Here is a 15,991-nt window from a genome sequence, read left to right on the forward strand (position 1 = left end):
AAGCTTCTCTGATTTTCTGTTACCACCCCATTCAGGCCAATGGAAACCTGTAATATGAGGCTTTATATTTGCTTTTTATTCTTCCTCCCTCTCTTTGCATTACACACATCAATGCAAACACAATTACACACACACAAACACACACACAAGGCATAAAAGGGCCCTTTGCAAAAGCAGTTTTCTGGATCAGACTCAATGCTGCTGGGAGGGAGGGAAAGCAAAGCAGAGAAAAGGCAGGAGATGCAAGCCACCATGGCTACTTTTCCTCCCCTTTAAGACTGCCTGGTTACGGTCCTGGGAAAGAAAACCCCTGCATTCCTCCCCTTTAATTCGGTTTATTGTTAAAGCACTGGAGCAGCTAATCCTCACAGACCTGTAGGAGCTGGAGTAGGAGCACCAGGAGCACCATTCCTTCTGAGTCTCCGGGTAAGATAAGTCTGATTCTTTTCTTGGTTTGGGGAGGTTTCCTAGGCTTAGTAGGAGGCAGGCGGCACCTAGAGATGTGTGTGAAGAGCCACTTTTGCAAGCAACTTGGGGATTTTGTTCATTTCAGCTCCATTTCCAGTCTTGCCTGACTCTTGTGGTATCAAGGGTAAGTTGTAGCTGCCTTGGAAAATAAGTCTGACTGGGGGCCCAGTGGCACGTCCATGCAGAGCCATCTACCATCACTTCAGGGTTGGCGTGAGTGGGAACCGCTTGCACTTCTGAGCAGGGAGAGGGGGGCAAAATATCGGTGTCTGTCCCTCCTGCAATGCCCGCCTGCAGGCTGCATTCTAGGGGCAATCCTCAGGGCTCCGGGGCTGGGAGGGGCTGTCCATCTGCACATCCCTGCCTCCTGCCCATCCTTCATCTCTTAACCTCTCTGACCCCATCTGGCAAGGAGCAGTGCCCTTCTGCCTACCTGTCTGGGTTGTTGGGGGGATTAAGGGAGCCAGTGGGCAAAAAGGCAGTTTGTAAACAGCCTGTGGCTCTGCAACCCCCAGGGGAGCGGACCAGTCTCAGTCCCTCCCGGTGGGGTCCATGGACAAGCTCCAGCTCCAGGTCCCGCCTGGGCTCCGTTAGGATGCAGAACTCATTGCTCTCAGTCACAAGACCGCTCCTTCCCCTTCCCCAGGGGCGCGTCGGGCTCCCTTCTGTCTTTAAACTTCCCCAGTTGGGCTGGCAGGTAAAGATGTTAAAAGGAGGTCTAGATTCTCCACCACCCCCATCCGCCCTGTGGCCCCTTCTCTCAACGTAACTTTGACGCACAAGCATTAACCCCGAGGCTCCCGGAGGCAGCTGCCGGGGCTCGCCCTGCTCTGGCTGCGGTGCATGGCTGGCCAGAGGCTTGCTCTGGAGCCTGATAAACTGATCATGAGGAAAATCTCCGAGAAGGGTCAAAGAGTCAAGTAGGTTTCTCCTGGGGAAAGAGACGATCTTTCCCAGAGCAGAGGCCGGAAACAGCCCGGCTCCTGGCAGTCCTTTTGACCCAGGCTTAACCAGGGCCAAAGATGAGATCCAATAGGCCATAACACAAAGTGCTTAGTAATACCTGATGTGGGGACCGCACTTTACAGTTTATAATGTGCCTTTAATCAGTTGTCTTTAGGACAAGCCCACTGAGCTGGTGGGGCGAATAGTATTTCTCCCTTCACGTGGAGGGGACCACTGACACTCAAAGAGGCTTGCGGAGGGTTGCAAAGCTGGATATGGATGGTATCTAGTAGCATTTGAACCCAGGACTTCTGACATCATCAGTGACCTTTCCATGATACTACAGATAGCTACAGTGTGTTGGGGGGGGATGGGGGGGGTGCGGGTGTGTATTAAGAGCACTCTTGAGAAAGCGCAAAACTTTGGGAAAGAAGCCTGAGGTCTGAGTGACAAAAGGTTTGAGCTGGAGCCCGGAGAGGCAGTGGATGGCCTGGCCTCAGTGCCTTGCTCGGAGCATCCAAGTCACGTGTTCAGGGGGACTCGGTCAGGTGCTGGGGTTGCAGGAAAGCATCCTAAGGATGAGCCAAGGTAAGTGAAACCGGATAATCACCTCCAGGAGAGAGGCAACAGGTTTCGCGGTGGCTCTGATAGACTGGGGTTCCCAGTGCGGCTCTGCCATTTACTATCTGATTTGGGGCATTTTTCTTATCATTTCTACCCATCAATACCGCAGCTATGAGATGGGCTTCATGACGCCTCCCCTAAAGGCGGCAGTGAGGCACGAGGGGAGGTGATGCAGGTGCCTCGCCCCGCGCTCAGCCCGTACCCCGCAAGGCCTGGGAGCACTTGGGGCCAGGACGGGAGAGATCCCCGCGGGCAGCGGAGAGCGGCGCGCCGGCTCCCTCCTCGCTCACAAGCTCGCCCGCGGCCAAAAATAACTGCCCCGCACAGCGCGTGCGGTGCGGGGCCACCGGGTGAATGGGCTGCAGCATGAATGAGACTGGAGCGGCCGCGCGCGCCGCTACAACCGCAGGCGCGTCCCCGCGGTCACCGCCTGGGGGGCTGGGGCCCAGCGGCCGCCGGGGAGCAAGCCTATGGGGGCCTCCCCGCCGGCTCCGCTGTCCACGACGGTCGGGCCAGCGTCTAGGGAGGCAGGGCTGGTCACGCAGGGCTTCCTGCGCGCAGCAAGCCTTCTGCGCGCCTCCCCGGGCGGAGCGTGCCCGGCGGCCGGGCGCTTCGAGTAAGGAGCCCTGCACCTGCCCAGAGGAGGCACCTCTTGCAGGGTCTGGCTTAAGGGCGGCGTGTGGCAGACACACAGTCAACACTATTACCCTTGAAAACTCCCCAGAAGGGTGCGCCAGGGAGACCAGCATGATGCCCACGAAGAAACCCTTGGCAGGCGGTGTTTCCCAATGTGGCGGCAGGGCTCTCTTCCCTTGGTTCAGTACCAGATGAAGTAGTTGGTTTGCATTTCAAGACCGTGATGTATGAAAAATTAGATATTTTTAAACATTTTAAAATCACAGTGAGATGCCCACACTGTGAGGCGTACTTGGGAGCTGTTGGGAACAGTGGATTCACGTCTCCTCTTGCGTGTTCAGGTCTATTTAAAGTCTTATTTGTTTCCCTCTCTTTCTCCCCAGTGCAGGGTGTTTAATTCATGTGCCTGTGAATTATAGTGGTTGCAGAGTGATTCTGCATAGCATTATAGTGGTCGCAGACTGATTCTGTGCCCCCTGATGCCCCAGGAATGTGGGCGAAATAGAGCAGGGATCCTTATTCCCATTCAGCAGAGGAGGAAACTGAGGCCCCCTGGGGTTAGGAGCACATCAGGAATCTGTGGCACACCCTGCTCTCTCCAGGGACTCCTATGTGCTGACCTCTCAGCCACTAAATGAAGCCCTAGAGAATGTTCATTTCTTTTATAAGAGGCACACAATAAATCTTAAGCAACATGTGAATTCTGGCTTGTCACTGCAGCAAGAGGGATTTGCTTAAACTTAAATGTGGGCTTGAGCCTGAAATAAACTGCAGGAGGCAGTTGTAAAACGTCCTTCCTCAGGGATTTTGTGAACAGAAACTGGCATGCAGTGTTGGCCTTTGAGACTCGGGCCTAGTGGAGGTGCTGGGGATGAAGTCCATATTCCATGGAGGTTCTGTCCAGCCAGAAGTCTCCAGGAGGCTTTCAGATCCAGGGCCTGGGCTTGAGCTACAGCCCATGAGCTGGAGTGGGTTGTGACAGCTCACACAGGCCCGGCTGCATGTCTCTGACACCATGAGGAGAGCAATGCTCTGACGAGGGCAGCAGGCTGCTGGAAATTTCGTATGTTGCTCAAACCAATGGAGAGTCACAAAGTATCAGAGATGGCCAGTCTCCCTGTTTTCCACAGTAGGCTCTGGGCAACCCTGTATCCCCTGGATGCTAATAGGTGTTACACAAGGAAAGAGTTTCACAATCCAGTAAGTTTGGGGGATGCCAAGTTAAACAGCATTAACCAAGTGTCTTTAACAGTGGTCAGAGCCTTTAATAAGCTAATGTGGATCATGAATTTCTAAGAAGGAGCAGCAAATCTACTTTGCACATAGTCTTCTGGGACTAATAAAACAAACTTCAAGGAACCTTAATCTATTCCAGTCTCCTCTTTTCACTAAGGAGAAATGTGGAAGCCCAGAGAGGTACAGTGATCTGCCTGGGGCTGCACAGCTCCCCTGTACCAAATCAAAACCAGAACGAGAACTTGAGCTCTTTCTAATGTCCCTCTCAATTCAAAGGATGACGCAAAGTCCAATATGGGCCAGAGTCCAGGAAACTGGAGGTCAGGGCAACAAAACATCCCAGAGTTAGCCTTTTAGCCCCTTATAACCAAGTGATTTATATATTGCCATGACTCCGTGAGCCCCAGCCTGGAGGCAGAGAGCACATTCTTATGAAAGATGATCCAACTGATAACCTCCCTCCCAAGACCCACAAGCCTTTCTGAGTCATACTCCCAAGAAATGGAAAACCCTGGAAGCAGACCATAAAGCAGTCTTAGGGTGGCTTATTCCACTGAAGTCAGTAAGAGAGCCACACACGGTCCTCAGGAAGGCCCTGAGGCCTGCTTACCATGCCCTGAGTGATTTATACCTGCTTGCTCAGAAGCCCCAAGTGAGAGCATAAACAAAGGCACAGTGGCTCTTCCCATAGGTAAAGTTGAGAGCCATTATCTGTGGGTTGAAGTCTGCAGAGGTGCCATTCCAAGATTCTCTCCTTCTCTCCATCTCTCTGGGTTGTTTCTGTCCAGTTTAGGAACCCTACCATGGGGTTTGGGAAACACACATTGAATTGAATTGAATTGAATTGAATTGAACTGAACTGAACTGAATGCCTGGATTAAAACATGGTGCACCGAAGGCTCTGGGATGCATTATCAGGAGGGGTGACTTTTAAGCTGTTAGTCCAGCTGATTCATTTAATAAGCACCACAGAGCAGCTGGGACTCCACATAGGAAACTTTTAATAAGGAGGCTATGTGGAGCAGGGTGGGCAGGAGTGAGGGGCCAGAGAGAGGATCCAGGGCAGTGTGAGGTCATGAGGTGACCTGGCAACTTTGGGGAATGGTGATGGCAATGAGGAGGCCACCGACAATTAGCCTTATCTGCATTAGAGTTCTCTCTGGTGCCAGTGCTGTTCCTGTGACCAAATGGAGCCTGGGAAGAAGAGAAGGATAGGGATCCTCCATGGAAGAAGCATGAGAAGGGCACCTGCCTCCTGGGCTTGTGGCCCAAGCTTCTGTCAGCAGCACCTCATAAAGAGGCAGGCTGGATGCCACCACAGATCACACCGCCTGTCCCCAAAAGCACAGAAAGGGCGGCACTCAGAGGCAGTGTCCACCCCAGGGCTGCATGGGCTGCCCTTTAGGAAGAACTTTTCCCTCTGCAGTCTCCTCCCCAGCTGTGGAACTGTCCCCCAACAGAGCAGGAAGACCACCCCAAAAACTCTGAGCACTGCCTAGCAGCCAGGCGCTGCACTGGGCCCAAGGGAGACGAGGAGACGGGCAAGGTGTGGTCCACATGGAGTTACCTTCTCCTGAGGACATGACCTCAAACCAGTAAACAGGAGAATTTCAGATTGTCACAGGTCGTACAGAGCAAGGAGCAGTCTCACATGGTAGAGTAACTTTGGGTGGGTGGAGGGACTGACTCCAGACAGAATGGTCAGGAAAGGCTTCTTCGAGTGTCCCGAGGAAGTGCTGCTGACCGAGAACCAGGCCCTGAGTGGTGATATTGGCAGTGGGGCCAAGGTGGTTCGGCTCTCTGTGGCCATTCTGCCCTGTCCTGCTGCGGTGCTTTCAAGAGAGCCTGACCTTGAGAACTTGAGAGAGGAGGCCCCAAGGCCTCCCTTGCCAGGGTACGGGTCTTCTTGCTAGAGGTCCCTCTGTAGAGCAAGGTAAAGAATCCATCCTCCCACCCTGTACCTATTTTCAGCCCAACTCCCTGATCAACCCGCCCTAGCCCCTGGGCTCTCCTCCTCACTGGATCATTTAACGCGCACGGGCTGGACCCTTGATGTATGCCAGGCTCAGTACTAGGCACTAGGGATTCCGGGTGAGTGACCTGGGGTGCCTGCAGCACTCAACGGTCAGGGGAGGGAAGCTCACACATCCGCCATCAATCTACAGCTGACCTCTGAATGGCTTTGGCCCCAAGCAGTGAGCAGCGTGCACATTCATTTGAGAAATGTCCGCATTTAGTCCAGCGGGGAACCAAGGAGTGTTATCCCCACACCGCAAAGATGGCCCCATGAAGAAGGTCGTTTCCTCGGCCGGGAGTCATTTCTGCAGAATATCCTCAAGGGCCTTGCCCTGTTGAGGAGTGGAGGTCACGGATGCCAACACCCACGGTGTCTCCTGAGCTATACCTGTGAAATCAGCTGTAACTCGGCTCTTCCTGAGCTTTGAAGCCCAGTGGAAGTGGAGGCCAGAAAGAGAGAGGTGGGAGTACTTTGGGAACAGCAATCTTAGGGCTGCAAGCTTCTCAGAATGTGTTTTCTTTTCCTCTGAAAGAACCTAGATTACGGGAGTCAGGGGAGCCAGGAGGAGGACTTTGACAGAAAGAAGCAGGACGTAGAAACACTGTGGGCCGCCCCTCTGAGAGCCCATGGTTAGACCTCCACCGCACTGGGCGCCGGCGCCTGGGGACCTTTCTGAGATCAGGGAGGGGCGGGAGTGACTGGGTTTCAGATCCGGGGCCAGAGTTCTCCACTTTGCTCTGAAGATAGAGCTCCATTGTTAGGATTGAGTGTATGGGAGGAGGGGTGGGCGGGAAAGATGTTTTCTTATAGCCTAGCCTAGCTAAGAATACTATGTTTTTAAGCTATTTAAGAGAGATGGGAGAGAAGGAACAGTGAGTACAGATCTGCTAATGAGGTGGTCATGCCTCCTGGAGAGCAGGCCGTCATTCCATGGGGCTCCGGCAGGGGGAGTGACGAACCCCCAGCTGATGGCCCCTGAGCTGGAAAGAAGATTCTTGATTAGGTCCTTACCTGGAAAAGCAGCATCTGCAGCCCTGCCTGTTTGTGAAGGGAAGAGATGGTGGGACACAGACTGACCCTGTTGATTTGACTCCTTTTAATGTCCACCCCTATGCTCCCATCCTGTACATTCTTCAAGACCGCAGTGTATACGCTAAGAAGCACTCGGTCCAAGCGCAGATGCCAACCCCTCTGATAAGTGGAAGCTGCCAGATTTGGGGCTAAGAATCTGCAGAATGGTATCTGGCTAAAGATAGCCCTCAATTCTAATATTTCATCTTCCCCAAAGCATTCTGCCAGTCAGGGTTCATTTGTCTCTGCCTTGTGGACCGTGCCCTCCAAATCAAGGGTCAGACCACAGCTGCATTGCTGGCGAGTCCTCCTCTGGCTAGTGCCTGGGCCCTGAACTGCTGTGTCCCTCTGGGCTGCCACCCTCCCAAGAGGAGCAAATTCCACAAACAGGCCTAAAGTACAAGCACAAACCACCAGATCTACATTGGAACGTACCCAATGCTAAGGAATTCGTAACATTTCTCAGACACATTTTTCATAATCTCAGCCACCAATTAGTACACAGCGAGTTTGCAAGTTTACACACACTACTGAAGTGAACAAAGGGAATACAGCATCTTTATTTCCTATAAAATCTTTCTCATGAACTCCTACCCTCACCAGGCAGCAAAAAAGGGAAATGGAGAACTTTAAATTTGATCTTGTTCATTACAGCATCTCAGGTTGCACGGAGTCTCATTTAGCCAATTCAGTTTCTTCCAGGAAAACACACAGCCCTGAAGATGGATTCTTCTCCTCCTCTTGCTCTACTTCAAGGGGGCATTTTATGTTATAAGGTGCTTACTTGACTTGGTTGTAGATAGGAGAAGGGGGCCTCAGACTCGTCAGGGACCTTAGATCCTAGTTGTCTGGGAGCTCACCAGAGGATGACTGCTGACCTCTCAGGTGTGACTGGTCCCATCTGGCCTGCAGGGCATCCTGCTGACACCCTCCACTAAAGGCCCAACTCCCAGCCATTTGCTTCCACCTGAGAAGCCCTGATCAAAGCTGTCTCTTCTTTTGGACCCCAGGGGACAGGCCCTCTAGCAGCTCTGTGTCCCCTCACCAGGGCCCTGGGCAGAAGTGATTGTAGCATCTGCCTGTGTCCATAGTGTCCGTATTCCCACTGCGGCCAATTTCAAGCTGACAACATGAGACTGCTCCACACAGAGCTGGGGAGACACACACAGTTGGCTATCATGCTCTGGAATAAGCTGGCTACAGCCCCCCACAGGCCCTTGGGGAATTTCTGGAATCCTGCAGGTCATGCTACCCCGTCTCACTCACCTTCTCCCTCTAGGCCTGCCCCATGATTACTTCCTGCCCCTTTAAGTGTGGTTGTAGTCAGAGTACCTCCCACACATGGCTTCCCCCCAGCAGGGTCCTGAGAAGCCCACCCATCCACCCATCTGTGTCACCAATCTCCCCCCATTCCTGGATAGGTGAAAGCAAAGATGTGTGCACCCATCTCCCCCTGTCTCCTTCCCAGGATCCGCTCCAACCAAAACTGTCAGTCTGTCTACACCTGTTTCTCTCCAGCAAGGCCCTCACTCATGTCATGTTCCTCTTAATACACAGGGGCTTAAGCCCCACATTTGTGTCTGAATGCAGAAGCGGTTTCCCTCTATACCTTAGAACCTATTTTATGACATGAGTCCTCCAGATGGAGGTTTCGATCGATTTAGTATCCCCCAAATATTATCTCTATCACAACTGTTTAGTACATGTGAGGCAATGTGCTAAGTCTCTATGTCCACGATTTCATTTAAGCTGCACCATGACCATAGAGGACTCTGTCCCCATTTTACAGATGAGTTAATAGACTCAAAGAGGTCAGTAACTTGCCTAAGGCCATTCAAGTAGTAACTAGCAGTGGTAGAATTTGAACTCAGGTTGAACTCCAAACCTCCGCTCTTTACCCGATGCTAAATTGTGAAGGCACAAACTTTGTCTTTGTGCTGAGGCTATTAGAAGACCATGGAGTCTACAGGCATTTTTTTTTTTTAAATGGGGAAGGAGGGACATTGCCTAAGAGTTGCAGCCATTGGACATATTTTCCTACTTCTTAGGTCCAAGGAGAATGGGGAAAGGGGTGTTGGCAGAAATGGTGCTCCCCCACCCCCCCAGACACTCAGTATCCTCCTGTAGTAGAGGCAGCTAGGGCAGAGAGTGCCCGAAGGGACAGAGATTCCCCTCAAACCACCCAGCCACCCCCAAGAACACGTTTCTTTCGAGTATTCACTGCCCCACTAAGGGCACCGTCCCCCCAGTACTCCTACCAGAAACATGACAGCCGGCCCAGACCCCTCTCACCGCTCTGTGGGCACATCACCTGGTATCGTACATAATCAGAACCCCAAATGTATTCCGAGTCCACCCCTTCTCTCCCTCACTATACCACCATGATCCAAGCCACCGTCATTTCTCTCCTGGACGTCCGTCCCCCACCCATTTTTCCATGTATCAACTCCTACTCCCCCCACCCCATTCTCCACAGAGCAGCTGGTGTGAGCTCGAAAACAATGGTGTAACTGCTCTGCTAAAAATCCTTCAGTGTCTTGCAGTCTCGCTTAGAAGACAGTCCAGTATCTTTAGCAGAGTCTTATACGGTCTGTCCCCTGCCTGCCTTCCCCTGCCCACTCACCGCCCCACGTCATGCAGAGTTCACCTGGCTCCGGCCATACTGTCCCTTCTGTCCCATCAGGCTCTGTTCCTGCCCTGCCCCCACACTGACCTCCTGTATTTTACTCCTTCTGCCAAAATCCTCCCTCACACACACTCTGTGCTTGGCAGGCTCCTTCACAAACTTCTGATCACAGTTTCAATATGACTGACCTGCTATAGGGCCTTCCCAGGACTTTATCTAAGGATGACCATTCCCGTTTGTCCCTCTTACAAGCCTAGGTTTTATTCTTTCACGGTTTTCCCACACGTCGTCACTGCGTACGTGGTACTTTACTTGCTCACTGCAGGCCCCCTGGAGCCTGCCGGTCCCAGGAGGACAGAACCATCATCTGTACGGAGCCGGCACCTGGCGCGTCATAGGTGCTGACTCAGGTGAATGCATATGGCAACTCCGGAACCCCAATACAAAGATAGGACAAGATTCAATTCAGATTTTAATGAGTAACTATTTCTCCAGCACTGTACTAATGTTGTGGGAGCTTGGGAGGAAACAATGCTTGTTCATTGAACAGTCTTTCATTTAGCCTGGAACAGGTAGGAGAGAGGTAGGAGTAAGCATGACTGGGGAGGTGGGAGAACGGATACAACACGTGGTAACAGAAGGGATGTCGGGCTGACTCTGTGGTTTGAATCAACATCAACAGGAAACGCCTCAGCTCAGATCCGCCCCCCAGAGGTGGATATTCGTGTATTAATCCATACATGTGTGTTAATGCCCTTAAATACATATGTACAAAGTGGACTTTGCACTACTAGAATCTCAACTCCTTGAGTGTATAACAAGTACAATGGGCAGGCAGTAGACCCGCAACACATTTGTTATAGTAATTTTAGATTTTTTTTTTTTTTTGAGAGAGAGAGCGCTCACACGGTGCGGGGGCTTGGGGGGCAACACGGGGCTCGATCCCAGGACCCTGAGATCATGACCTGAGCCGAAGGCAGATGCTTAACCCACTGAGCCACCCAGGCACCCCTGTTGTGGTAATTTTAAAAAGCAAGCCAAGAGAATAGTCTTATTTTTGCCCATTATCCAGGTTTTGCTTCTAATCCTTCATTCTAGTTATTATGTGAAAGATGTGTTTTCGATTCTTTTTGCAATTTGTTCTCATCCTGTCTGAGACATTAGCTGATCAGATCCCTTCTCCCCTTCCTCAAAGCATCCCCCAAAGCTTCAACTCTGGAGGCGATGGGTCGAAAAGAAGAAGATGACTGTAGCTCCTGGAAGAAACAGACCACCAACATCCGGAAAACCTTCATCTTCATGGAAGTGCTGGGATCGTGAGTCCTGGGGCTGAGAGACGGGGCGGCGAGGCTGCACACTGGGTGGGGGGTGCCTGGAAAGAGTTGTTCTGGGCCAGCAGCGGCTGACAAGCTGGGACTGAGGCTGCTGGGACATCATCTCAGCAGCTCGAAAGGACTAGGGAGGTAGGGTAGAGGAAGGTACCTTGGTTTCATAGGCTAAGGACCACAGGGAATACCAGCCCCTTCCCTAGGCTCTGCGTCCTGGCCCACCCCCAGGGGCCCTGCTTCTAGATCTGGGACAGCTTGTGGCTTCTTGCCTAGTGGCAGGAAAGAGGCGTCCTGGGGCACTTCAGGAGATTCAGTGACCCTAGAACTTCCCTGGGCCTCCTCCTCCAGCTTCTTCATATCCCCCGGCAGTAAACAGGTGGGCCAACCGCACTGTCTGCTGTAGACAGAGGAGAAGGGGCTTCTGGGCCCCAGAGAGCTGATGGGTACACACGCCAGAGTCAGCTCCCCCCTACCAGCATCCTCTCTGCTCTATATTTAAGTGCCGTGTTGGAGAAATAAAGTCACGCCGTGGTCCAGACTCCTACCAGCCTCTGGAGTCTGCACCTGCCCCTTGACAGCGATTACATGGCTGCAAGAACAGAGACAGCCTGTCTGGAGCTGACGGTCCGCTCAGTCCTGCCGCTCAGGCCCCCAGCTCCGGAGCCTCGGGACCCTAGCTGGCCAGCTACTTAGTCTGGGCTAACTGGGCCCCGGGAAGTGAGGGGCAGTGAGGAGGCTGTCCATTCGAGCAAGCTTTCCCTTTAGCCAGCTTGGGCTAAGTGCAACTCCCTCTGCCTTGGCTAGGAGGCAGTGACCTCGGGCAATGACGGTTGCCCACACTGTCGCTGTAGACTCAGAGGAGCCAGGCCTGGCCCTGAGACGAGCCCCCCCCGCCCCAGCTCTCCCTGCCCAGGCAAGTGTCGGGCTCTGAGCACCCAGGAGGATCTCGGCGCTGGGGCTGGTCATTGGAGCGCTGGCCCTCCATCAAGGACCTTTGCCAAGACGGGGGTGGCTAGAGAGGGGGTTTTTGGCAGGAGAGAGGGACGAGACTCATGCGTGAATCAGAAACGATTTGCTAAGAATCCCAAAAATCAAGAGGAGGAGGGAGGATGCCCGGGGTGACAGGCGCTTATTCACGGTCTGCTCAGATGTGTGCTGTGCGGCTGTCAGCAGCCAGACACATGCCGTTCTCGTGGAGCCCGGCCACAGAGGAGCTCAAACAAGAGGGACATCAGAGTCACTGGGGGAGCTTAGCCCTCTAACTTTCAACTGTGAGAATACCTAAATTTAAAAAATAAGTGAAATAATGGTACAGCGGACCACCAATATATCCACCACCTCAATTCAACAATTGTTAACATTTCACTATATTTGTTTTACATACATACATACATCACACACACACACACACACACACACACACACACACTGATTTCCCCGGACAATTTGTAAACAGTTGCAAACATCATGACATGTCACCTTGGAGTGCTTCTGTCTGCATCTCCTAAAAATAAAGGCATTTTCTTCTATATGCACAATGGCATTGCCACACTCAAGAGAGTTAATTATAATTCCCTAGTAGCATTTTAGCCTAGGTAGTTGTTTTTTCTTTTTTTCCTTTTCTTTTTTTTTTTATTTTTTTTATATATATATTTTTTAAAGATTTTATTTATTTATTTGACAGAGAGAGACACAGCGAGAGAGGGAACACAAGCAGGGGGAGTGGGAGAAGGAGAAGCAGGCTTCCCACCTAGCAGGGAGCCTGATGCGGGGCTTGATCCCAGGACCCTGGAATCATGACCTGAGCTGAAGGCAGACGCTTAATGACTGAGCCACCCAGGTGCACCTTTTTTTTTTTTTAAATACAGATTCCTGGTCCCAGACCTACCGCCCTGGGATTTGGGGAGCTAGGACGGGGCAGCCAGGAATCTGTATTTTACATGCTTTCAGTGGCTCTCACCTACCCAGCCCCACACTGATCTGGGGAACTGAGAGGACAAGACGGGGCAGGTCACAGCTGTTGCAGCAGTTGGGGCTGAACAAAAGCTAAAGAGTAGGCACCCCTGTAGTGCCCAGGAGGGGGACAGGCAGCCCCAGGCTGCAGACCCCGTGTAGTTACCACAGTGAGGGGCTGAGGGGAAGCGAGCAGTGGGCAGAGCAGACTCCTCTGAGTACGATGCACCAGAAGCTCAGGACCCCCCGCTCCTCTGGAACAACCCACCAGGGAGAGAAGGCTTTCGCTAAATCTGCCCAGAGTCACCCACACTTCCAGGGCCCTAAGGCAGGGAGACTGGGCAAAGCTAGTCCATAGCAGGGACTTTGTCACCCAGGTGCCTGTCCTTCTGCTTTCACTGTGCAGGAAGAGACTTTTCTCCTCGGACCTCCCTCACCTCCCCCAGCAACCAGTCTCCCAGCAAGAGGGGAGAGCTAGTCCAAGCAGGAAAGGCAGACCAAGTTCTATTGCAGCAAAACAACCCTGGCTCCCGAGGCTCTGCCTATCTTGCCTTCTGAGCCCAGCAACCTTAGCTGCTCGAAACTAGCTCTCTGCTCCCTTTGCTCCCCAGTCTGACCGACGGCACAATTAAGACTTATAATCGCTCTCCCCTGCCCCGACACACACACACACACACACACACACACACACACACACACACGCACACACCATACAAAGCAGCCTGAGGCAGAAGGGCGGTAACACCGTGTCGAATTGCCACAACACTGCACAACTCCAGGTGGTGCTGTTTACACATGCTGCACCCCAGGAAGGCCTGTTTGATCTCATTCCACAGGAGGACCTGGGTGGGTGTCAGCTTTGAAACCAGGTGGAAGGGGGAACTCTGAAAATGGGTCCTAGAAGGTCACAGCCGGCAGGAATCTTAACGGCTGTGTGGTCCACCTCTCTCCTTTCACAATAGGGACAGTGGGATCTGAAGACGAGTAGAACGCACAGCTAATCCCAGGCCAAACTTCTCGCACATCCAGGCTTCCATCCAACCATCCATCATACATTTCTTGAGCATTTTCCATCTGTGATCAGGCAGAGGACAGGGTACTCCTGCACATTCATCTCCCCTTGTTCCTTGTCTCATAGTTCACAAATGGTGCTGGACCCCAGTTAGCCCCATCCCTACCTGCTGTCCTGCGCCTCCATGCTCTTCCTTGGACTTCCCTCTCACCCCCACCTGAGACATCACTTCCAACTTTTCACTGGGCTAACTCCCATTCACCTCTTAAAACTGGGGTCAGGGAGCTCTGAAGTCCAAAGGCCAGGAATTACCTGCTTCTTAGCTACTCCAAGCGACTGCATTGTACACACTAAAAAAAAGTGCCCTTTTTTCCAGCTTGCTGTCTGCTGGGGGAAAAAGTGTTGTAATAATTATTGTACAAAGATGTACAGTGGTTCCAAGGTGAATGGCATCTGCTGGATCGTGGACCAGAGCAGAGACCCTGTCTTCCGTGTTCATTGTCTGCTTCTCTGTACGTGTCCATCTCGCACACCAGACTCTAAGCTAGACTGATACTCATCGAGTGCCTAACACAGAGAGGTTCCATCAGCTGAACAAGCATTCATTGAATGCCTAATAACATTTTTCGAATCAAATGTTAATGGCTCATTTGTCTGTGTTCCTCACTTGTCTACAGGCCTCTTAAGAGCAGAAACACTTACCTTTTTATCTCCAGTGTCTGACTCAGTAGGTGCTCAATAAATCTTGATTGAAGGGATGAGTGAAGGAATGAGTGACTGAATAGAGCAGGCTCTGAAGGCTCTGATTAACTCCGATCGAGTGCAGCTGGGGGAGACAGGAAGCTCAGACCCAGGAAACACCAAGTATTTTCTAACGCAGATTCTCAAAGTCCTTACACAAGCTTGACTGCTATTGGGCCTCCATTCTAGAATCCCCAGATGGCAGGAGAGAGGATGACTCAGATGTTTCCTCCCTTACACTCTATCACCTCTTGTCACTACGAGGTGTCCTCCCTAATGGCATTCAAATAGTAATAGTAATAACAATAATAGTGTCTGATACATGTAGTTTAACAGGTGTCAGCAATGCTTTTAAGCACTTTACATATGTTAATTCATTTAGTCTTCTAAACAACCCTATGGATCAGCTACTATTGATACTCCCACTTTTCAGATAAAGAAACTGGGTTTATAGAAGTTAAGTGACTTGTCACCCAAAAAGCTGAGGTTCTCACATGGGCTCCTGGGCTCCAGCATCCACTGCTAGCTAACTACAGCTCCAATAGCCTGGTCACCAGAGGTCCCTTTTAAAAACAAGAAGGCTATAATTTGTAATCCTACCCTGTGTTTCCATTGGATTCCATCCTCTCTATCTTCAGAAAACCAGCCCAGAGCTGCTGGGTCCTGTCTTTCCTTCTCACAGATCCTACTGAATGAGAGGGTGCTCAGCCCCCGTAGCCTCTGATAATAGGTTCAGGGTAATTATCACCATCGAAAACGGAGATTGGAGTTTTTTTCCATCACTGCCTGAGCCCTGTCCCCAGGGCTACCTCCAGCTGCCATCCTAGTGCACCACACTACACCGTGCTGGAAGAAGCAAAGTGAATTGACTCTGCAGTGGCCCCTCTTTAATGGGTCGGCCAAATGGAAATTTCTCCATAACCAAAGCAGAGTCTCTGGGGGTCCTTCCCAAATTATAGAATCAGGAAATAGCACCGGCTAGTCTCCGAGTCTGTAGTAGAATCTTTTCCTTCTCGAAAGAAAGGACACAGGGCTGGTCAGATAGGCTCTGCCCTCGATACAGCTCCTCAGGTGCCCACAGTAAAAAGGGAAACTAATCACCAGCCACACTTTCCTTCATCTACCCCTTGGTTTTGCCTCCAACAATGTTCTCTAGCCAGCCAGTACTAATCGTTATCTCTTGGTGTCTTCTACTTAGAGGAGCTTTTTCAGAAGTTTTCCTGGTGAAGCAAAGGGTAACTGGGAAGCTCTTTGCCCTGAAGTGCATCAAGAAGTCACCTGCCTTCCGGGACAGCAGTCTGGAGAATGAGATTGCCGTGTTGAAAAAGTGAGTG

At 51.7% G+C, this 15,991-nt stretch overlaps 1 protein-coding gene across 2 annotated transcripts in view; it reads left to right on the forward strand.

Annotated features, from left to right (window-relative positions):
- The first annotated feature begins 320 nt into the window (after positions 1-320).
- Positions 321-15,991, forward strand: part of CAMK1G (calcium/calmodulin dependent protein kinase IG) — a 29,465-nt gene continuing 13,794 nt past the window's right edge. The window contains exons 1-3 of one of the 2 annotated variants that reach the window (XM_032393135.1): positions 321-426; positions 10,819-10,939; positions 15,856-15,984. In XM_032393135.1, the coding sequence (XP_032249026.1) occupies positions 10,848-10,939; positions 15,856-15,984 (221 nt within the window). In that variant the 5' untranslated portion in view covers positions 321-426; positions 10,819-10,847. The other variant, XM_032393136.1, reaches the window with a different exon arrangement.

This window comes from Phoca vitulina, unplaced genomic scaffold, assembly GCF_004348235.1.
Source record: "Phoca vitulina isolate PV1807 unplaced genomic scaffold, GSC_HSeal_1.0 scaffold71, whole genome shotgun sequence".
NCBI classification, from domain to species: Eukaryota; Metazoa; Chordata; class Mammalia; order Carnivora; family Phocidae; genus Phoca; species Phoca vitulina.